Genomic DNA, 25184 nt, shown 5'->3' with positions numbered 1-25184 from the left:
ATATTACTACCAACTGTATTAAGTGTCTTAGGGCAGCACAGCTTAGCAGCAGCAGGGAACAGAACACAGCTCCAGGACCCTCTTTTAAAAGCCACTTTCCCAGCCCTGCAGAATCAGCAGCTGCAGCCAAACACACTGCACAAGCTTTAGCAGGCCAAAGGTAGCAGCAGCACTTAACAGGTTAGGCTGCAGCTCCCAGCTCCTCCAGAAAATACATTACAGGTAGAGGGAAATGTGCTGCAAGGCAGATCCAGCCTCTGAGCTGACAGGCCTTGCTAACACCAGACACATTTGCAAGGAGTTCCTGTGTCACTTCTGTACAGAATTTAGCTGCAATGTTACTACCCAATCATGAGTTAGTTGTAGTGGAAACTCCTCTGACTTAAAGTCAGCTCCTTCATTTTGCAGGGCTTTGCGTAGCACCACAATGCTCCTGTTGGACAGACCGAGTGGCAGAAATGTAGGATTAAGATTTGTTTAAATCATGACATTTATGATTAGAATTGCAATGGGGAGATTTTTTCCACCTCTAGGAAAACTCCTTCTCACTCATAAATGAATTGGCTTTGGGGACAACAAACACAGCTCATCAACACAGAAGGACAAAAAGAAATCTCACTATCCTGGCAAAACTCTCATTTTACCTATATGTTTTCCAAATATTTTAGAAAAAGCAATGACTTTTCTTTTTGACACATCAGCAGAATAACTAAAAAGAGAAGTAAAGAGAGGAGTCAGACTAGAGATTTCTGAGGAGCTGGAATGGTAGGAGGAACTAATTACATTGTCTTGTAAGCTTCAGTACCCATGAGTTGCAGCTGCTCATTCAAGTGAAACTTTTCTAATCAGTCTTTCTTGGAAAGGATTTCACACACCTTCATTGAGTCAAGACTTTGACTTATGCCCTCAAGTAACAAAGGCCTTGTGTTTAAGCTTCATTTAGCACATTCTAAAACTAACGTATGGAAACAAGCAGATGGATGATGAAAACGAAGATTAAAGTTTTGTAATCAAGAAGTAGCATAAAACTTGCTGTGGAATCCTCTGAAACAAAAGTCTGACTTCACTGTGAAGCAGGTTATAAACAGTATTTATAATACTTTTTTCATGTTAGCTGTAGAACTCCATGCTTTGTAATAAAACTTCAGTAAGAAGTTCTACTTTCACTTAATTTCAGAACATGTTATCCACTCTCAAATCAGTCACTAATTTTGAATGTAATTAATAGTCAGTCAAGCACCTGTGTGTTTTATGGGGAGGGAGTGGTTATTCTGGATTTTTTTCTTGAAAGCACTCTGTGACTGATCTGTTCTCTCACGGAATATAGCTCTATATATACACTCTATAACCTTAAAATCAAAATTACAAATATCAAAATACAAATCAAAATACAATTACAAATATCAAAAAATACATTATTTTCTAAGAAAAATGCATATAATTTTCAGTCCATTTACCACAAGCATTAGACTACATAAATTACTGTGTCTGGCAAGCTTGTTGTATTTTTTAAACAATTTTCTAATAAGGCCCTTTAGAATGGTACTTATGTTGTTCTCTGCCACAAAGCAGCCCAACAAAACAAAGCAGAAGCAGATTTCACATACGAAGCCACCTGCACCTTTCTAGAAAATGCGGGAAAATGCTGAGTGAATTTGGGTGCATTTTCCATCTTTTGAACTGACAAGGGTCTGGGAATGTGATTTGAACATAGTAAGGTTCAAGAGAGGGAATGCTTGTAAGGACCTTAAGCTTCAATCCTCGCAGAGGCCTCTGCGCTCGCTGCAGATGATTGCTTAAATTGCATCCCGTACCTTTAGCATCCGGCATCTGTCTCATAATTTCCTCTCTCTCTGCTTGTTCAGTAGCTGTAGTGACCCTGAATGACCCCTCTCTAGTGAATGTGGTTCTGCTGGCATCAAAGGTGGCAGTGACTCCACACTCCTTCTCTCGCTTCTGCTTTCGCTCCAGGCATGCTGCAAATGCACAGCCCACGGCGTGACTCAACCTTTCCCCCTGTACAAGACAACATTGCATCACACAGTGACTGAACAGAAACATACATGTACTTCAAGCATCACAAACTGATAACCTGCCTTTACAAGACAAATCTAATTAAGGCATTAAAGAAAACTGTTTTAATTGCATTTCAGCCTTAAACCTGGTACATAAAAACTCCCAGCTACTAATGCAGAAGCCATGTTCAAGAAGGCCACCCAGGAATGAATGAGATTGTTGGATGATCTGTTTAGTTCAACTGCTACCAAGATGCCAGTGTGATAACGTGCCTGCACCGATCCCTTGCCTCTAGATATATCTGTGCACAAAAAAAAAACTCTCAGGAAGCCATTTTAAGGTATAAGTCCTAAAGCACACGTAAGTGCTATTCCTGAAGAAAGTTTACAGAAGGCTCAGGGAGACACTGTCCTTGTGTGCCCCTGTGAAAGTTAAAGTACAGTGGTGACTACTCACACCTCTTAATGAGGAGTGCCTAATGAAAAGCACTTCCATTATTCACCAGGTCAAAAGAATCCACTATCCAATAGCTGTAAAAATGACATTCAAGTCGGAGGAAGTTCAGCAACCCAGCTGATACAGCTGCTACAGTTGAATCAGAGGCACTATTGCTACCAGTAGCTCAAAGCATCTATCAATCAGTAACTGAATTGACCTGTTATTCACAAATGAAAACAGAATTGTTCCAGCTCTAATGTAAGTTTTACTGGGAATTTCTGACTTCATTGTTTAAAGAAAAATGATAAATTATCAAGCACCATTGCTCTGAAGACGCAGCTCTGGGGAGTTCACACAGTGAATTTGCATGGGGTTTCAAGCACTTTGTATAATATAGCCAGGATTCAACGAATAGCAGAAAGAAAAGGTCAGATCAGGGAATTAAATAACCTACCTAAGCCTACACAGCAAGAAACTGATTTCAAACCTACTGAAAACATTTTTGTTACTCAGAAGCAAATAGAATGCTAATTTAATTCAGTTTAGCTCCAACTCTTAACATTCAGATAAATTTTCATTCAAGATAACACTCAAATACAAGATGCTGCATTCATAACCAGTCTGTATTTACTCACTATGATTTTATCCTGGAAAAACTGTCATTGCTGGTTCAGTTTTTGGCTGTAAACATTTTCAGATGAGAAATTTTTCTGTCTATTCTTAGAAGAGTAGTTCCCTTTTGCTGCAGATTATCTGAGGCTGATTGCACTGATTGCACACAGGCTGAGCAGCATTTCTCTCCATAAGACAGCACCACAGAGGGATGGCAAATATTTCAGATACAGGGAATTAGAATTAAAATAATTTACAAGAACTAACTAATATCTCAGCTGGAGTCAAAACATACTGCACTATTCCAGGTACTCACATTTTCTCCCCTTCACTTCTATCTAAGAGCTGGGAGAGCTGGCCACACAGCATATTCAACTCACCGTGTCCTTCACAGCCATAAAGCAGTGGCAGATCCAGCGTCTCGTTGTGCCATCGCGGCAGATGTATGAGAATGCCCGGTCAAAGTTCCTGTCTGGTGCGCAGAAAGAAACCTTCTCTATTGTCTGATCAACTATAAGATCCTAGAAGGAAAAAGTCCCCCCCCCACAGTAAAAGAAACGTGAGGAAATACAGCTAAACACTTGAACAAGTCATTGTTAGGAGTAACTGCACAAAAATGAGTTATACTAAATAGGGGATAACCTGATGTGACTGTAATTATCTGTCATCATTCAGAATCTGTTCTCAGCACAAAACAAAAAGAAGAGATAACATTCTCCACCACCCACCTTCGGGAGAGGTGTGCCAAGGCATCACTTAAGAATTTAGGGATCCAGTGAATTCCTATGACCTCTCCTCTAGACTATGGAGGCACACGTTTTTTTTTTTTACAGCAGCTCCATAGTCTTGCAACCAGAAAGTTTTCACTGTGGTTAAAACAAAACACTGAAACTTAGGGGAGAGGTCTGCAAGTGTGAAAAGGTCTTGCAGCTGCTACACAAAGAGCAAAAGTCATCTCCCAGTCAGCTAAGCAGGGATGCAAGAGAAAAGCACCGGCAGCACCAAACGCTCCCTATTTAATCCTAGAGACAGGAGAAATGTTTCGAAAAAGGAGCTAGTGCAGTTTAAGATTATGACATCCTCATTAAAAATTAGTTTCTTAGTATTTTTTTCCAAATTATTTCATTTGGTTGGTGGCTAGTACTTGGCACCTCTGCTGATGTATTCAACCACCAGGAGGCAATAGTTTATTTTCTTTTTAAATCCTATACTTTTAATTACCTTCAGAGTCTGCAAAATTTATTAAAATTCAAACTGGAAATATTACATATATGCAGCAACATTTCCGAAAATAATACATGTGTTATTACTTTTACATGAGGCAATCAGTAGACTGAATTCATTCACATCAGTATGTTTGTACTAGAAAGTGAATGATTGAGAGATAGAAACTTTAGCTCTGATGAGCCACACCAGTACAGCAGCCCTGAAGACGTCTAACCACAAGCAGATATTTGACAGGCAGTTGCACTCCAGAGGGATATGAATTACCTCTGCCTGTCAGTTTTGGCTTGGAGAAATAATCTTTTAGGCTGACAAAAGCAAGTGTCAATTGATATGAACATGAAACAAAGTATTTCAGACTGACAAGAGTTAAAACTGTTCTCATAGCTATGCCATCTTTTAAAATTCTAGTGCACTTGTGGTGGTAAGCCTAAAGCTCTTATTTCTAATTGCCTACATCTACGTTAAGCCAAGAATCATTTGCTCTTACTTGGACACATGTGCCTTGGGGGTGGTACACCATGTTCTAATTCATAATAAAAAACTGCAATTTCACAATAAAAAATACTGTGAAACAATCGAGAACCATGCCACTAATATAAATATTTGATATTAAAGACTATTACATTTGATATATACAGTTACTATTTAGTTTGAGTCTGAAGCTACAATCTCCTTGTTTAATTTACTCTCTTCATTGCATTTTTGGAAGCTCTTGAACATTCAGATCCATTCTAGGATTGGATCACTGGATCACTGAAAATGATATTGATTAATATATATATGTGAGTTTGCCTATGCATTACTATTGCAACCTTTTACAGTGGTGCAGAACAAAGTCCAAACACTCTTCAAGTTCACTGCCAACAGAATTTATCAGGAAAATAAATGCTTGTTGCAGGAAATGCAACAAAAAATATTCCAGGCTTGTGCTACACTTGCCACATTTTACAAAATGTGTCTTGAGAGTAATGTGGACTTAACTTGGAAAGAAATTAGCAGGTGTACATACGTTTACAAAACAAGAAATTATTAAACTAAACTACACACTTCAGATCTCCTTTCAAATACCAACATGAGCAGTAACAAATATTTAAGGATATAACATTTAAAGATATAACACATACATTATTATACAGAGATTTAAAGCTTTTGTCCAGGGAAGTCTAACCTTTGTTTTCTCATCTACAACTCTGAGTCCATCCGCTGAAACCCAAAGGACTGCTTTGACGGCTTTCTTCCCAGACTTTCAAGAAAAGAAAAAAAAAAAGAAAACAAACAAACAAACAAAACCAAACAAAAAAAAAACAAGAAAAAAAAAGAAAAACAAAACAGTTTTATGCCAACAGCCAAATGCCTCCCGCTTCCCCTCTCCAAGAACTATAACATTAAGTGTAGATGAAGTCCATGGTCAGTAGGGTGCCCAAAGCTCAATCCAAGTTGCAAAACATTAAGAGAACCAAGCCAAAGCCAGTATTTCAGAAACAGCACGTCGTGGGGATGGGGAGAGGGCACAGGACAGGTGAGGCAGAAATAAGGTGTACATCCACTGACAGGAAAGAACTCAAGACTGACCAAGTGGGTGAAGAATTCCACTAGAGCCAGAAGACACTCATTCATAAGGAGTTACACCACAGGTAGCTTCTTCAGCACAAGTTTAAATATAGGAAAATTCTTACCTGATATTTCCACCAGCCCTACCCTATGCCCCAATAGTCCTATGGCAGAATCATGGCATCACCTTAAACCAGTGTTAAAAGAACCCCAAAATCATCAGCTACTGTGTAGCTTATTAAGCTCATAAGCTTAATGCTAAGATTAATCACCCGAATATGTTTCACTAATTGATTAAGAACTAAATGTCTTATCTTGGGAGAGAGGTATAAAAATAGGATTTCTTAGCCCTTTGGTGTGTATCTGAAAAAGCAGTGGTGTGTGGCAGGCGGATGCAGTGGAGAACAGTCTGGCTTTTATCCAAAACCTAACTGTGGGAACATTCAGCTGCTGCAAACTGAGGCTAAGTAAAAGTGGGGAACACAGGAAGGCCTCGGGAGCCATTTAAACTACAGATTCTTTCCAGGCTGTTTACTTTTCAAGGGAAAGTTACAGAAAACAGTATAAACACAATAGTCTTCTCAAGCTAATTCACTGAAAATAGGTCAACATAATTTTTCTGGTTGTTACAGAGAACTGCTACTAGAAAACTGATACCTTTTCTTTTAGCATGTCACTTTTATTCACTATCTCCCTACTTCAGCCAGTTATTAAAACACTCTCTTCATGTGTTTTGAAGCACTGGCTTTACGTAGTTTGTGGCTGCTAATGGCACCCACCAGAAACCACTGCAGGGAGTGTAGAAAGCAACAACAGGGGAAAAAAATATAAAGGGATTTCAGCTAGTGGCTTCAAACTAGAATTGCAACTATTTTATAGTCTTTTAATAGTTTATTGCAGATGCATATACTTAATATTCTTACAGCAAGTAATGGAACAAGAATACATTCTGGCATAAGCTACTGCATGCTCCAAGTCTGCAACACTGATTTTAACACTAAGAATGAAATATCTTGGAGTAAAAAGTCTCCAATTACATCATATTGGTTTCACTCACAGAGAAAGCAGCAAGTGTGAAGAAAAAGGTGTTGGCAGAACTTCTGTTTGTTTTTTGGGGAGGAACTATCTGTCCTGATTTCGGAAGCAGCAATGACATCCTGAGCATTTTCAAAAAGCTTGGTGAGAACAGAGAATGGGACTGACTTGCACAGAAGAGCATTTAAAGAAAAAAAAGAAAAAGAGAGAAAGAAAATAAGCACAGCATGAAAGCAAGCTACAGAGAAGTGCTTGTAGAAGCAAGTTTCTAAATGACCATCCAGCCTATAGGATACCCCAGAGAATTTTTAATTTAGATTCTGGAATGCCTAACAGAAAGACTGCAATTCACAACAGAAGATACACTTAAATTTACCATCATATGTGTTAGAAAATTTTGCAGCATAAAGTCACCTCTAATATTTTGTTTTAAAAGGCAGTATCAGTACCCACAAAATATAGTCTGTATTTTCAATGGTCAGCTAGTTTCCACAGCCTGAAAGTCTCTATTAATTCCAAAACAAATCGTCTGTCTCCTTGAAGTGTTTTAAAAAGAGTATTGGTTGTTTATAAGCCATAACTCTTAAAAATCTTTATTTCATGCAAATACAAACAATGAAGAGAAGATAATGCCTGCAGGTAACTGTTTGGTTTAGACTGCCATCATTAGATTAAGAGATACACATCCTTCCCCAGCAAACAGTAAAAACCTTGTCCCTACAGAAACTGTGAACAGTTCCTGAAGTTTGCATTACCAGGTTTAACTGAGCTGGGTACTTCATAAAGCAATGCTGATCTTCAGCAGAGCTACTCCTCACTTGATATTTTACCAAACGAGGATTTAGAAATAGCTAACACATTAATTTCATGTTTCTCAGAATACAACAAAACGGCTGAAGAGCTTCCTAAGCCTTCTTTTCCCACTGAAACATTAGGTTCCACATGCACGATAACCAAAGATGGGTTTGCTACACTAAGAGAAAAAGAAAACTCACTTTAAATCGCCCAGTTCCTCCTTCTATATTTATGGTGGATGCAGTGCTTTGAAAGAGCTTATCCTTACAGTCTATACCCCAAACCCACTGCTACTACTACTGGACAATGAGTGATTTTTACATTTACTGAATTCTCAGCTTATCTGTGCCTAGCAGTGATGTATAAAGGAACAAACTCTCCAATTCAGTTTCTATTGGATACACAAATCAAAGTACTACTCCATTATGGGCAGGATATTGCCAAGTAAACTGTGATTACAGAGTGGACAGGAACATTTGCACTATTGGCACATACTGGACAAAGATCAGACCAGCTGCAAGATACTGCACAGGAAGTGAACTCCAACTCAGGACTGCAGCTTGTGTAACAAATGCTGGGAGGTACATGCAACTCCACACAGAAATATTTAAAGCAAGTGGCCAATATCCACTGGAACAGGATGCTCTGAAATGTTGCTACCAAGGGACTCATCTAGATAGCCAGATCAGTAGCTTGTCTTCATATTCTAGAGCTTTTAGATGACAGCACTGCCTGAGGAGAGCCACATGTGGCATCGACTCCCGGGAGCCTGATTTGTCCATGCTGAGTCAGCACCGATAGAAACCTCACTGCTCAGCACTTCTTGGGAAGTCAGTTATCTGCTCCAGCATGAGATTCATTACTTGGACTCATTGCAGAGTCCTCAGATGCCTCCAGGAGGGCAGGTGGGCACTTACACACAACAAGGCTGGAGGACAAAGCAGGTCCATGGCAGGTCAGGCATGACAGAAACCTCACTGACAAACTGGCAGTGCCCTGGAGATGGGTATCCACCAAACAGAAAGCAGCTGCTCTGGTAGCCTGCCATATTGTAAGGTGTAAAACGAAGTATTAAGGATGCGAGAACAGGAGTTCTCCAGTAATGCATTTTTAAAATAATTTTGTTTCTAGTTTTTTTGCCTATTATATTTTATTCTGTCCTAGGACTTGGACACGGCTCTAAGATGTACCTGCAGCCTGAGGTATATATAAAAAAAATTTTTCATTTCAGACTCTGTATAAAACTTTGTGTGATGAGAAATACACACACCCCATGGAAGCAAAACATGACAAAGATCACCAAATCTGTACTACTACTTATTGCAACAGAAAAGCTTAAGTTTTAAAAGGTGCTGCCTAAAAAGGCAGCTTATTTGATAACCACAAAAGCCTAACCTGGAGCTGTCAACAGACATCTCATTTTTATTTAAAGTTGGAAAAAAGCATTTTCAATACTAATAACTTGAAATCTCCAGACACAAATCCATCATATTTACCTTTTACAAGGAGAAAAATAAGGCCAGGGAAAGCAGCAAAGATGTCTAGACTGACTTTCTGAAAGCTGCTGATGCGTTTTAAATAGCTCTGCAGTTTGGAATATTATATTAATCCCAATGCGAGGCATCTGGGGAGAAATTATAGATGAGACAGCCAAAAGATATTAGAGTTATTAGTATTTCTCAATTATTAATAAGAGAACAGCTGTCCCTTTTTCTGCAGATTTCCCTAGATGTGGGCTCCTGTTGTAGGCCAAAGCTGTAATAAAGGTACTGCCACATTGGTACTGTGGGGATATCTAAACACTATGGATTTAAGTGGTTTCAGTGCTAATTAACGAAATTCACAGGCTGAAGTAGAAGTAGGTCCTTCTTTGTCAAAATACTGTAATACAAGAGAAAGGAAATAGAAAATGCTGTTCTGAAGTACCAGTACTTCATTAAATATCAAGCAAGATGTAATAGGGAAGATGGCATATTTGATAATTTAGAAAGTCAAAGAAAGGTTTTTACCTAAGTAATGCCTTTCCTTTTACATCTTTGCTTTCTTATGTACCCTAATGCAAGTTAGAAATGACAAGTAGAGAGAAAACTAACATATCTAATCAGGTTGAGGTGGGAGGCTGTTTTTCCAATTTAGCACTTTGGGTCTTGGTCTTTCTAGATTCCAAGTCCAAGATTGATTTTTACACAGAATTGTTCTCATTAATCTAAGAGACCTGCCATCTTCTGTACTTTAGCTCCCCACCATCACTACTACACTTTGGATGTGTGCTTTCCCAGATCATAGGAAGAAACTAGAATTAGAAAAACAGATGTCCTTATGTGACATGCATCACTGAGTGAATGGTGAAAAAGGATCAGCTGCAAAACCCTTACTTACTCCCCAAATAAAGCCAAAACCAATCTATAACCAGAGAATAATCTGCTTCAAAAGACTTCAGCGTGTATGAAAGTTACAAACCTGTTAGTTTCTGTTTAGGCAATGTTTCATTTTGTAACAAGATACCTCAAAGCCATTATCTTATAATAATTCCATATGAAAGCTGGATTAAAATATTTTGCAGGAATTTTAAGCACAGAGGTAGGAAACAGATGAGAAGTAAAAGAGAGAGTAGTCTTTCTGCCTTGCAGAAATGTAGGCAGCAGGAATAAAACCACCCAGCCACCAGTGCAGCACATTCTTAATAAGGACAAAGAGTTGCTTCCCTTCTTATCTACGATATCATCCTTGCAAAAACATGAGCAACAACAGAAATTGGAGATTGATCTGAAATTAGGAAAACATAGTAGGCAAAGGCCTGATCTCATCTTCATATACCTCTGAATTGGAACTGTGCTCAAAAAAGGAAGGTTTAAGAGATGGCACGCTGCTTTCTCCCAGTGCTAACATTTGGGGATCAACTCATGCTGCCAGGCAGCTGAGCATGAAGTGCTTAGCACAACACAGAACTCAACTGTTCTGTAGGTGTTTGTAAGTGATGTAGTTTGGCACAAGTTTAAGGGTTAAAAAAAGAATTATTTTTTTTCCCCAGGAACACCAAATCACTTCAGAATACTGGATTTCTGATACAGTCCAGAAGTTTCTGTTTCAGGTTACTTTTGAAACCACATTCTTAGATCAAAATATATCCAAGTCTGTTTTAGAAGCAAATATTCTGAAACGGATTAAGGAACTCTCAACACCCTGATTTTACGGCAGTGCTATACCAGGGATGTAACTCCTTATAGTGCAAGCACAAACAAGGCATTAAACTTACTTTTCCAAAGAAGCCTTTGAAGAACTTCCTTTCCTGGAGGAACAGGGGGGACAAGTCGAGCGCTATTACTGTAGGTAGCTAAAATGTCCCAGGGTTTTCAAACCAACAAGCACACACAAGAATAGGGTTTGGAGGGAAAGGAAGGGGTTTTAGAGTTATCCATGAGAAGGTGCGACAGGCAAATGTGAAAATACTCCTATGAAAATGCAGATCAAAGGGCACACACACAATTCTAACAAGCTACTGCCCTGAAATTGGTGGAAAGAAGAACACCTCAGCCCCAATTTCATGCAAAGTGGTTACTTTATTTTCACTCTCCCTTGTTTAGTCCCTTTTGGTTAGGTTATAAACCAAACTTGGCAGCAGACATGGTGGTTAAACAAGTAAAATACTGTACAGGCTCTTGTGAAATGCAAAGTTCTAACTCCAGAACTGCAGTCTGGTTTACTCTGTATTGATCACTCTTCCCCAAAGCTCATGTTCTGTATGTTGGAGAAGCATGTATGGCTGATATAAAGCAGGGGTAAGTACTGCAGCATTCTATTCCATTTCTTTGTTGCTCTGGCTTACGTGCTACTCTTATGCTTCACATCTTACATGGTCTTCTCTGGAGAGCAAGGGATTTCATGGTAACTAACCTTGTGGTAAAACTCTAATACAGATGAGACCCCTTTCACTTTCTCTAAAGCCTTACAAGGCTTTATGCAATATTTCTACAAATACTAGTTATTAATTCTACAACTCTGAATTGATATGTTGAACAGCCTTTAAAATCAACTCAGGCAGGCAGAGGCAGTTAGGCAAGTGCAAAGATATCAAAGGCTGAACTACAATTTCCCAAGTTTCTTCAGGAAAGCAATTACACCGATTGCCCAATCCACATTAAGAAAAAGCCAGCACACAATTTTAAGCATATTTGCATGCAGTTTAGTTTACTAGCTTTATTTTGTTACCAGACTGTGGAAAGTAAACTACATGAGAGAACACTTCACCAGGCCTGCTGCTCTGTGAGCACAGCCACATGCTGCTCTGCGTGTGGGGGAAGCCAACGTGGAGCACAGAGCTGTTCCTGCCATCTTTCCAAATTACTTCACTTTTAAGAAAGCTCTGGCGTAGCAGTAATGAGGAGGAGGTGGAGAATTGCAGAAGAGACAGGGAGTGTCTCTGTGACAGCCCCTGACCCCACATTTACACTGTGCAATTCCAACCTGTTCATCACTGATAGTACTGTATTAAAAGTATTGCTACAATCATCCTAAGGCAGTGTCTGAAAAAGTGAGTGATAAACAAGGTTATATTTAAATCAAAGCTAGGGTTCTGATGCAAGGCAACAAAAGCCAGGAAACATCAAGTTAAGGAGGGAGTATCTATCCCAACTTTGCATTTCCTGGCCCTGCTGGTGTGTCCCTCTCTTCCCAATGATCTTCCATAGAGAGTTTTACCAAGTACCTGCAACATATTTACATCAACTCAGACACTGTATAAAGAACATCTCCAAGCTCAGTCAGCTGAAAAACTTAAGCAGTTTTGGAGGCAGGAACAGTTATGTATTTGGACAGGATATGCTGAACACTAGGAGGGGAACTAATGGATTAATCACAATGTAGTGTACATAATGAGAAGGGGTTGGATGCTGCTGCCAAGTTGAGCAATGACTATTGCATTACAATAAATAATAGCTTTTTAAAGACAGCAAAGGCTAAAGAGAGTCACCGGAAGCTACCTCATTTTTAGGTGATGGTTAATTTTATTCTCAGAAAAATGCTTGTTAAACAAGATTATTTTTTTAAATAAACTGGACAAGGTTAATGGAAAAGGCATCATGCAAAATGGGTTTTAAACAACACTATGTTAATGTAGTTTAGAGACAACTAATGTATTTTTTAAAAATATTAAGTTATGTCTCTTTACCTGCTAAAACAAGAACATATATTAAAACAAATGCATAATTTAAAACAAAAAGTGGCAAGTTAGAAACCAATACTACAAGCTAAAGCTGATTTAAAATCAAAATATGACATGAGAGAATACACTTTTGTCTGTACATGATATTACCACAACTGAGTCACTTAACAAGGCCCTTAAAATTACTTTCCACTTGGCACTAAATATTTTAAATTCAGTGAAACAGCTGTGAAGAAATCATTAGACCCTCATGTCCATCTACAAGAATCTTATCAGATATTAAATGTATGCAAAGCTAGCAATATAATTCCACTAAGGGAACGGTGTAAGCTACGTTGGTAATATTCCATTAAGGAAAAATGTAAGTTTTGTTGATAATATAAGTCCACATTAATAACAGACTAATAGTTGAATATGAGGGTTTTTGATCTGTTAATAAGACTGTGATGCCATTTCTTCAGACAGAAAATTACAGTACTGTTGGTGTGCAATTTCAGAGCTATAAAGCTGTAACAACAGAGTACAGTGTGGATGAGGGATTCTTGAGCTAAAAGTGGCTTCTTGTACTCAGTTGTCAATTAAGCAATGTCTAAATAAAATGCTCAAAATCATTTGTTAGCAAGTTCTACAAGATGCAGCGCTCAAAAACAATTATACCCATTAAAGGAGCAGGTAATAAAAAATCCCTGAAAGGTTATTTCACACAATAAAAAGACAGAGATATTTGTTTGCATCTTTTCTTTCAAAAAGCAAAGCAGTAATTAAAGTAGCCCTAAAGTCAAGATTAACATTTTTTCATATTCTTCTTAGCAAATCCCACATAATCTTTCAAAACCCAGCAGTCAGTCCTATAAAAGAATACTCTTCAGTTCCCCAAAAGAATTGCCAACTGTTGTATAGCAAGAATTAAGAGACAAAAATATATCTATCAGAATAAGAAAAGACAGACAAAACTTAATTTTTGGAAGCTACAGGATACAAATATTTCAACAATTCTAATTTTTATTGACTGGATTTATAAAACCTACACCTTACCTGCAGAGAATAAAAGTTTAAAACAGCCCACATACACTTCAATGTAATTTAACCACATTAAAAGTGAAGTCCAATATCCCTTAAGCTTGTCTTTCCCAGTTTGAGCACAGCAACTCAAACTTGCAATTCTTTCAAAACCAAGAGAAAGCCCATCAAAATAACTAAGTAATGTGAAAGCAAGGGACTACCAGAAGAACAAACTGGTTTCTTATCACACTCCTCACAGGCTGAAATATCATCCAGTGTTTGGCTTCTGCTAAATTAAGAGCGTCTTGTACAGAATAGAGCTTTTGGTAATGGTGATGTCCTGAAGAAATGCCCCTGGTTTAAAACGCACATGCTGGGGGCGAGGGGCAGGGCTTGAACTGCAGTGAGCAGCTCCAAATGGACCTTGGATCTGATAGAGTCTAGCAACTAAAGCACACAAAGTCATTGCAGTAATCTGAATCTTCTTCATGGGGCACAAAGAGAATTTCACCTGTATTTCTCAACTTCCAACACTGACAAAGGAGACAAATAGCAATTTTAAGAGATGCACACTTGTATCTGGTGTACACATAGACATCACACAGCAGAAAAAAAATCAAAATTATCTGAAGAAAAATGTTAATTTAAGAGAATGGGTAAATTCATGCCATCCACAATTTGGAATAATGACATAACATGGATTAGGGAATTTTAACTATTTACTTTCAGAAAATGCTGACTAACTGTAAAAGTTAGATAGCCAAGTCTGAGGTTTGAATCAATAATTCATGTGATCAAGAATCACAGTCCTAGAAATCCAGATTCCAGAAGAAACTGGGTGCTATGCTTTTACTATGTCTCATTAATTATAAGCTTAGCTACACCTAGCTAGCTCATGAACTTGTAAGATTTTTATGAACTAGAGAACAGCTACTTCACAGCATAGCTCCCCAGGGAAGAGAATGAAAGAAGTTGCACAAAGTAAATACTGCAGTGCTATTTGGTGTGCTAACAGAAAGTATTCTGAGAGAATAAAAATCAGAAAGAGACAAAAACGGATGCAATTGATTATGTGGTCAGCACTTGCACTTTGAGGTACGTGAAGTAAATCCACAGGACAAAGAAACTCATTTATATTTTGTGTGGCCCTTTTTAATAAAAATCAATCACTAATCACTGTGGACTGAATGGGAACAGATGGGATGTGGCTTTAACAGTTTACTATACATTAGCTGAGAAAGAAAAGAATGAAAAGACTTGATTTTAATCAGAGCACTAAACCAATTCACAAACTTTACACAACAGAAGGCAGAAAAGATAACCTATAATCCTTTGCTGCGTGCTAGGAAGAAAGGGAAAACTGATTTAGATGGAAACCATTTGAGTTCTCAGACTTGGTGAGGAAAGAAAAGGGATGTCCAGTGGCACACATTTTAAATCAGTAAAAGTGCAGGAGAAGGGTTTGATGGACTTGATGGATTTTGCTGAGCTGAAAGGATACAAGGGTTTCTTCCACTGAATGCATACTGAAGAATGTAGTATCAGAGAAGTGATGACAAGGACTGCAGTTCTCTATTAAAAATTCAAGTTTTTCATGTCCTTTCTCCTGCTCTTTTCAATGATGTTAAAGCCTCAGTTCCTTGATAGACTGATCACTGCCTTTCTGGAGTTTGCTATTTCCACAGGATTTTGTGGTATTATTACTGCAGGAAAGAGATGACAAGACCTCTTCAAATGAGCCACAGAAATACAAAGAGCTTTGAACGAGTGCCATTTTCAAGAGCAAACGTTCACAGAAGCCAAACTAAGAGCAGCCCACTTCATCACATATCAGAATTAGGCAGCCTTCAGGCCACTTTGAGCAGATGCAAGCCAGATTATTTCATGCATGACTACAATGTTGCAGTGCATTAGAAAAAAGCATCCTAAAACAAGTAATATTTTGTATAATAATGGTGAATTAAGTCACTATTAAAGTGGCAGGCAAAAGGGAAAGAGAGAGAGGGGGAAAAGAAAAGAGAGAGAGAGGGAGAAGCTGTTAAAAAACAATGGCTGAAGTCCCATGTGGGTACCAACTTAGCCTGAAAGGTCACAGAGAATTTTTACACATTTGTTTTGCAAATAGTTTCTGCAAGTAGAAAGAACAGTTGTAACTCTCCCTCTCATCATCAGATTAGCACGTCCCCCCAAGAGCAGAAGTGCTCTCAAACTGGCCAACTGTTCTCCTAGCATGGGTCAAAAGTTCAGTCTTTAGCTGGAGCCCTGCTCCAAACAGACCTTTCCCAGCAACGCTCACAGCCCCAAAGCCAACGTTTTAATTCAACAAATATACATACAGATTTTAGCCTCTTCACAGCATCTTCACAGATATGCATTCCTCTGGACTCGTCCACTTCAACATGTCCCAAGTACTGCAGGAAAGAGTAGTATGGAGAGAAAAGGTTAATAGCAGCTCCTTAAACTCCCGGGGTTTTGATGAATCCAAGCTCTGAATTCATCTCAGCGCAGCTGTGACAGACATTACCAGCACTTTGCCAGCCTTCTTTTAAACCTGAATTTGGAGGTTTGACTGTGTATATCTAAAGGGGCACCAGCATCAGCAGAAAAGTGCAATACAACTAGAAATTTAGAGAGGAAAGACAGACTTTCCTTACTCTGGGGAAAATATGTAATTGAAAAGTATTGAAAACTGCTTTCCTGCTTATTCATCATGAGCTTTAGTCATGTTTTTTTCACTAGCATAGCACGAAAACCTTACATCAATATATAGATGATGGTGAATACATTATTTTTTAATAATGATAAATATATTTAGTATTGAAAACCAAATTACACTACACAGTAAGACGACCAAATATTTTTGAATGGTAACGTCCAAATATGAGAAATTTGCCCACCCCCTTTTTTTAAATTGCAAGCCAAAATTGTTTATCTTCACTACAACAACAGACTGTTATGTAGACACTGAGGCATTCATCATTCTTACAAAGAGGGGTTTTAAAAAAAACCAACACCCACCTGTTTTCCATATATTCATCATACCAAGTGCTACTTAAAAAAGCCCCAGCTACACAACAGTGAATAGAAACCTCAAGCTTCAAAGCTTTTAAATTTACAACCCAGAATAAAATTAGCCTATAGAGAAACCAGTTGCAAGAAATACATCAAGAGTGTAGTGTTCAGGTTACCATGGATAGTTTTGCACTCAAGAGCTTTAGCTTTAACTTCTCCAATCTCCCTGCCTTTTCCAATCATAGCGGGTTTTTTATAGTGAAGTGTTCTCTCACAAAGATTCATATCCTTATTCAAAGTACTTAACTCTTGAAGAAAACCAGAGAAACTCTCAAAACCTTTCTGAAATTTTGTAACAAGAGCTACAGGTGAAAGAAACTTTCCACCATTTACTTGCCATGGTAAGAGTTGTATGCAATTCAGCACTTAGATTCTAGGCTAGCTAGAGAGTAAGTGGTTTTAAAATATCAGAAATATTCAGAATCAATGCATGTGTCACTTAATGCAGTATATTAAAACACAAGTTAAATAACCTATTAAGAAGTTGCACTCTATAACAGACTATTCTGTAGTGAGTTATTTGAAATCTCCTAGATTTTCTTTCATTAATTAGGTTACTAGACTTGGACAAAAAAACCCATTTCACTCACAGCACCATTCTGAAGCACCCTCAGATTAAGAGATTCAACTACATGGAAAAAATCAAGATTGTTTCAAAGATTTAAAAGAAATTGAGAAGCTGAGGTTTTTTTCATGCAAGACAAGATGCACCAGAAGAGGAGGCTCTATATATCATTGCACTGCTGAAAGACTCACAATATCCTAAGTGACAGAGAGCTTTAGCACTAAATCTGAGTATGTGGCATTTTTTTAAACTGAGTTAAATGTGGATAGAACAATTCTGGAAGAATTTCATTTAAATCAGCCCTCACAGCTGGAGAACAGCTTAAAAAATAAACTGCACTGAAATTAGAAGGTAAATAAAAGAGATCTGACTCTTCAGAGCTTTTTCAAAATAAGCTTTGTGAGGCTGAAGCCTTATAATTGAATGCTGGAGCTGCCAAAACAGCAACTGTACTCCCCCAGTTGAGCTTGCTGAACACTTGCGCAAGATCTTGTTCTTTTCTCCAGAACACGAAGTAGAACATTTTAATCCCAAAAATACACAAACAGTAACAACTAAAGATGCAATTACTATGTGTCTGGAAGTACATATGTACATCATCAGCTACTTGGTTGTGCCATGACTTCTCTGGGAGAAGTTCCAGAGATGCAGAAATTCTGTTGTACATTTGTCATGAGAAAGTTTTGGGTTTAGTAACGTCTCTTTAAGAAGAGAGTGATATAGACAAGAACAAGCCTGAGGTTTATACTGGACAGAAAATAAAAATAAGTGGAAGAAATTAACCATCTACTTTGCATGACCATTTGTATCATCCATACAGAAGGCAACTTTCGTATTTCCTGACCTATATGCACATCTCATTTACTTCAGTGTAGCCAGAAGGTTTCCAAATGAAGATTCAAACCATTCAGCCCCTGTACTTGGCAACCTGCCTTCTGCTTGGAAAAGGGAGAAACAGAGCAGGGTAAATATTGCCTCATGTCACACTGCAAAACAGACAACCATTCTCCCCTGTGTTGCCAAACCTCCATTCAAGTCCCATGTTCCAACTTCCAGCAATCAGTCATGCCACTGCTGCTGGAGACAGCAAGTTTAGCTGCAGTTTTCAATACTGCTTCCACTCCTGTGAATGGAGACATTATTACACATATCAAGAGCATCTATCCATACCAAAGGGGTACAACCCACAGACCTCATTGAGCATCAATCAATTCTGAATTATAAAATAAATTACACTGTCATACAATACTTCTTTATGATACAGAGGACAAAAAGTACTTTGTTTGCATTTACATGTTACACTTCTAGCCCTTCATGAGAAAAAGAAAAAAAAAAAACAACCCAAAACCAAAAAAACTTGTTCTTGCCATTGCAGAAGCCTGTTTTGCAGAAGCCAAAAGCTCATCATTAGCACTGGTGTTGAACATTTTACAGCCAATTTCAAAATTCTTCTTGCTTTAGTTTTTAATTTTTCTGGGATGGAGCAGTGGTGTGTTAATTGCTTATACATGCCAATATACCTTTCCTTCTTGTAAAAATAAATTTAAATTCTGTAACCAGAATGCTGTGGTCCTCTTCTTTTCACAGCCAAATGCCCGTTAAGCAGCAGGTCCCCTTCCAAGTCTTCAAGCTTCTTTCATCAGTCTGAGAGCAGATACACACAGCTCCTGTATTTAACCAGTGCTACAATATTTATCTGGCTTTTAATGGATAGTAATCAAGTCAAAAACATTTCCTCAAGAAGACTGACAAAAAACCCTGTCAAAACTGAAACGTCTTCTTTATATTCTAGACCAAAGTTCTAAATTGTAAATCTATCTCAATTTAGCCCTTCATTTGAAATACTGGCTCAACTTCCTAGTGCAGCAGCATTTTATAAGTGACATTTCAAAATTTAATAAAGGACATGGAGCTACTAGTTAGAGTGTGAAATGAAAGTTAAACACTAGAATTCAGGACATCAGAAAAATGAACTAATGGTAAACTCTGTTGTTACACTACCAGAAAGTTACATGGAAACCACTTTAAAGCAGATACACAAATCCCACACTTCTGTACACAACCTTTCAGGATATTTGCAAGGAATCTCCCTTTCAAACTAAAGGAGAAGAAACATACTGTTGAAGTGCCTGGGCAGTGACTGTCCTCTGTAAGTAAATTCTCATGCAAATCCAAGACAGTACATTATCACAAGCACACTCAAGGCCTGGGACATATAAGTACTGGGCATGCAGAACCCAACCTGAACTGCCTAAGCCATACTGTGGTGGATGATGACTTTGAGAACAGTAAGGAAAGGAGCACCCTTGACATATTTGCAAAGAGCATTTCTTGTCACAGGGATTGTTGCAGCTAGCATTCCTGGAGAAAGTAAGTACTTTTCCATCAGGAAAATGCACATAGCAGGAATGCAGTATTAATATTGAATGCACTCCTACTTAATTTCCATAGCAACCTGTGAATGATAGTCATGACATCAGCAATTCTTGGACATAAGTTGTTCTGTAAGAGATTTAATCGTTATACCAGAAATTAACCACCAGTGCTTTTACAGAAAGCTAAAAATCCATGTGGGCAGAATCCACATACAGAGTAACATAACATAAAAGCTCTAATCTAAATAAAACACTTTCAGGGGCTGTTGGAGAAAAGACCTTAATGCAAACATTGTTATATAGAAGCATTGCTTATGTTAACATTTTTAGCAAAAAAGAACATGAGGTTATGGCACAGCAAATTAAACAGAAACCAAAAAACCTTCTCTCTTCATCAGAGATTTTTATGCTCTCTTTCAATGAAGATGATTGATGTTTGGTATCAATCTCAAACCAAACATAAAGTAATCGACGTGGGAACTGCCAAACAGCAATGCATCCTTAGAATTTGGAAAGTGCTTGAAAAACTTTATTCTTTTTCAACATTTTAAACTTTTTCCAGCTTCATCTAAAGCCAACCACTCAAATTACCACATCAAGTGTTTCTAGTGAACTTTTCCTACTGTCTTCTCCCAAATACATGCTATTGAAATTGTTCCTACTAAAACATCAAGGGCTGGTATATCAGGTCAGAAATAAAACACCATCTGTGTCCTACTACAAGCAATACTGCCCTGATCTTCTTTGTTTTCATTTCTCTCACGAATACTTGGCTGACTCAGTTTTCAAAATTTCCAAGTTCAACAATAACAGCTGGCAGAAAGAAGATCCTTCACCAGTGCTCCTTCAACCTGACAACTCACTCAAGCAGTTCTGTTTGTTCAAGTCTGGTAATATGCTTTTACAGTCTCAGTCTGAAACAGACTCAGCTACACAAATAACTGAAGTTCCCTCTGTATCAGCAGATGTTCACAAGCACTGTTTTATTTGCAGTAACAGATTAAGCTCTTTGGATTACATTTGAAACTAGGTGGATACAGGAAACAAGCTTACTTGAAGTCTTGGCCAAGGTATCCCAGGCTGGGAAACGAGCTGCCATACAGAGAAGCACACCAGCATTTCTTGGTATTTTTCCTCGAGGCAACAACGTTCCTCCTTCTTCCTCTCTGTAAGTTTTGGGGTATTATTCGCAAGACTGACTACTTGACATCTGCATGTGCAGATATGCTTCTAGAATTGGCATTGCTCAAGAATTAAAGCCTGAGTGCCAAAGTTTCAGGGTGAAATGCTGTCTTGCAAGTAGACATAAGCTTAAATCCAGAAATCCTGGATACGTCTTAAAGCTGAGCTACTTTTCCACTGACTTCTAAGATTTACATTCCAATGTTCAATATTTTATTTCTCCCCTTTCACATTCACGCTCCTACTTTCTAAATGTATTTGTTTGAAAAAGATGTTTGCTCAGACAAAGCTGTAGAAGCACAGACAACAGAAACTCTATGATTAAGCATCAACGAAGTCTAATTTTGCTAAGTCAAAGCTATAGGTTACTCAGGATGCTACTCATGTCACCAGAAATCAAAATGTCTCCCCACCTTGTTAAATTCCCCAAAACAGGTACTATTGGTACTATAGCAGCCTATGACTGCTAAATGTCTCTGAATAATAAGTATCAAAAAAATCTAAAGCAGCATCTATACCAGTAGTTCTCCCTATTCTTCACATCACATCCACCTAAGAGCCACACTGTGCATTTCACGTCCTGGTTCTCACATAACCTTTATCATTGTCAACAGAAAAAAACAATGTAAGTCAGGAATATTGAACATGCAATAAAGAAGCTCAATACAGGATGCACAAATGCTATGTTCTTCATTTTCTTACAAATCCCTAAAATGAGGCAGAGAGGGAACTCAGAAGGTTATGTAGGACAGGACTTGCTTTAGGGCAGGATCTACTTCCACATCTACATCAGAGAAGTCAGCCTTGAAGTACTATGATATTTCTGTAACTGGAGATCAATAGGCTAGACCTTCTACCCTGCAGTTTATATGTCTCACTGTAGAAAGGGATGTTATTTTGTTGAGCTGTTACTGCTAATGCATATCCTAAATTTCCCTTGATGTAGCTAAACACACTATTTTTCCTAGTTCCTTCACAGCTTCATGTATATACTGTTAGAATTTGGTTCACAACTGTATGCTCTGACGTGGAATTCCTATTTTTCCAGGAATTCAGGACTATTTAATAAATTTAATACTTTCTTTTTTAAAAAAGAAAATACAAAGGAAAATCAAGTGTTGATAGCACAAAGTTTTATACACACTGAACTGCATGGATGCACACTGTACCTTTTTTCAATTCCTGCAAAAAATTCGATTTCCATGTACAACACCGGGGATCTCCTAATTTAAAAAAACAGAATTAAAAAGTATAACCCAATGAGAATTTTTTGACTTCCAGCAGCTAAATTACATTTAAAATAAGTATTTCTGCAAGTCAATCCAAACCATTTTAATTGTTATATGTTTAAAACTACCTGAAGTTTATAAAACTATTTAGGAATTTCACCTTTGTCAAAGGCAGAAGGTTTTTAAAACTCAGCAAGAAGCTTCATTTAAAACTTCCTGTTTGCAAGGTTATTCAAACAAAACTAGGGGTTGGACACTAGAGTGAAAAGTTTAAAGATTAGGGATTGCCTTACATTCCTTTTAGCCATGACAAAAATGCATAGGAATATATTGGAGATAAGCTTCATACCTTCCATTATAATTAGCTGACTTCCAGCCTTTTTCCTGTGATGTTAAATGCTGCAAGATTTTTTAAATGTGCCATTGCTTGCTGAGGGTTAGTATTCAACAGGAATGATTACTGTTCATTGCTAACATCAGTTCATGCCTTCAGAGGCAGAGACTTCTAGTGTTTAATGTGTAAGGCTGCACAGCATTTCAGAAATCAGCAGATTTGTCACATTAACTTCCTAAAAATACTTAACATAGTTTCCAAAGACTATTCAAGTACCTCAGGCTTTCACAGTGAAAAATATCACATGCTTAACTTAAAGGCACTTCAGCATCATGCTGGTAAATTCTTAGAGCTATTATTTCACACTAGAAGTGCAGTTAAGATATAAAATAAAAGCCACAGTCACCTGTGCTGGTCCCAGTCTTTCTGGCCTGGAGAAACAGAATGCAAGCTGTATTTATAAACTTATTAAATATAAGAAGTTATTTTTTATATAAGATTCATAAATTTGACATTAAGCAATAAAGTTCAGTGTGCAAATTCCAAAACCAAACAGGACACCTGGGCAGCCACAAGTGGTGTGAGAGCACAAAACAAAGTCACTGTAATGGCCTAGCTCCTACTGATGGTGGTTTCAGCAGTGCCATGTACAGCTCAACAGCCTAAACACAGGGACCCCAGGGATGAGAACTGACATTCACAGGTCCCAGGGAGGATACTCTACAGGGCTTGTGCCAGTTGTTTCCTTTCCTTCTGTTTCTTCTTGAACACAAAGCAATACAGCATCTTCCAAACATCTACCATCAAAGGAAGGGTTAGATAGGAAACAGTTCAAGAGTACTTGTTCTGAAAAGTCAGTTCTTTTATATACGAAAGTACAGCTGCATCCATGTCAACACTAACACAGAAACCAAATTCCCAACCACAGGAAAGGCTAACTCAAATGATACCAGGTACTCACTCAGCAGCAAACCCTGGATGCCAGAGGTAGAAATGCAGTTTGTTACTCTTCCAGACCAGCTTTTTCACCAACAACCATAGTCTTTCAGGTCAAATAAAAAATGCAAGTAAACTTGCAGGTGATATCCAACAGTAGTCTTAGATGGCTTAAGGTCAGAAGAGACTGACTACCAAGAACATGGAAGTGACAGAATAAAACTAATTAAATTATTCAAGATATACACAAACTGTTGCATCTTCTAGAACACCAGGTAGTAACCAGCTGTTAATATTCTGTTCAACACATCCTTTTGGTCAGAACCACCAAGAACTTGCAAATGTTTTGTTTGTTTAGTTCTCTTAGGTAGAAGGAAATGACCTAATTTTTCTGATATAAATTTCACAGGCCAGTTACTCCAAGGAGTATTTGTATGAATGAAAACCACTTACCCAGAGGGATACTCAAAAAGGCTTTTCACACAAAAGAAGCCCTAGTGTCAAATATTTTAGTTATTATACCACAGAACAGCTGCATGTTTTCAGTGAGGTAGTGTCTGGAGCAAGAAAGCAGGTTTAAAAATGTGTATGTCAACGAACTTCATTTGTTGCAATTCCAATCTATAAAATTGTGTATAAATAAATTACAGCACTGACAAGCACAGCTGTAATGTCTATTAGAATATTCAACTTCTAAATAGTTTCAAATACAATCTCTTAGTTTTTCTCTCAGAGGAAGGATTCACTACCGAAATACAGTATTTACCTTTCAGTTTGTTAGGACAGTGGAAAAGAATTTGACCCTGAAAACAGACTTCTGCACAGACTGCAATAGATGCACCAGTGCCATTTTTAATAATGGGGCAACTCTTGTTGAACACCTACAAAAGCTGCAAGGTATTATGCATCCATACCACCAAAGTTAGGAAAGCAACATCATTTAAGTTCCCAATAGAATAGCAAAAGTCTGCAAGTCACTTTTCTAAACACAAGTTTAACATCCTTTCCATACCTCTGCTGACAGACAGGTCCTGTCTCTCCTTGGCTCTTCTTTCAATCTAACTAACTTTAGCAGACTCAAAGCAGTCGACACAGAAGAGCATTATAGGAAAGTCAGTAGCCATTGCACAGCCCTATCTTTGACTGTCAGGTTACCACTTCAGGTATGGTTAGATTTCCAACACACAGAAGAACTATCTGTAATTACATCTACACACACTAAGATGATTGAGAAAATATGATCAATACCTGGCTACATGCAACACAGCCTCACCAAGTAGCAGAAAAACACAGGCTGTTAACAAAAAGGAGTGCTATTGACTAAAAGGAACAGTATTCATTCATGATTATCACCACCTCCAAATTTATCAGCACAGCACTGGAAAGAACCAAGTGTAGATCAAATCTACTACCCTGAATTTTAATGCAACATAAAGGAGCATAACAGGAATTTTGGCTGTACTTTCCACAGAGCATCTTCTCTCCCAAAGGGAATACGATCCATAGATGTATCAGGTTTGCTCAAAATCCATCAGAACACTTAAGGACTTTAACAATAAGGATCAGCTGTGGACATAGCACAGGAAGAGCTTCAAGAAACATGCCAACATAGAAAACCTTTCAATAACATTAAATCTGTTTGCAGTACAGCATC

At 38.0% G+C, this 25184-nt stretch overlaps 1 protein-coding gene across 1 annotated transcript in view; it reads right to left on the bottom strand.

Annotated features, from left to right (window-relative positions):
• The window catches only part of NUMB (NUMB endocytic adaptor protein), a 91459-nt gene that overhangs the window by 5670 nt on the left and 60605 nt on the right, over nt 1–25184 (bottom strand). The window contains exons 3-7 of the mRNA XM_062494363.1: nt 16174–16248; nt 10931–10963; nt 5462–5536; nt 3447–3587; nt 1815–2016 (exon numbers count right to left, since the gene is read on the bottom strand). Coding sequence (XP_062350347.1) covers nt 1815–2016; nt 3447–3587; nt 5462–5536; nt 10931–10963; nt 16174–16248 — 526 coding nt within the window. The remainder of the gene's footprint in view (nt 1–1814; nt 2017–3446; nt 3588–5461; nt 5537–10930; nt 10964–16173; nt 16249–25184) is intronic.

This window comes from Cinclus cinclus, chromosome 6, assembly GCF_963662255.1.
Source record: "Cinclus cinclus chromosome 6, bCinCin1.1, whole genome shotgun sequence".
Lineage (NCBI taxonomy): Eukaryota > Metazoa > Chordata > Aves > Passeriformes > Cinclidae > Cinclus > Cinclus cinclus.
The sequence above is the reverse complement of the archived record's forward strand: the minus strand, read 5'-3'. Positions and strand labels throughout refer to the sequence as shown.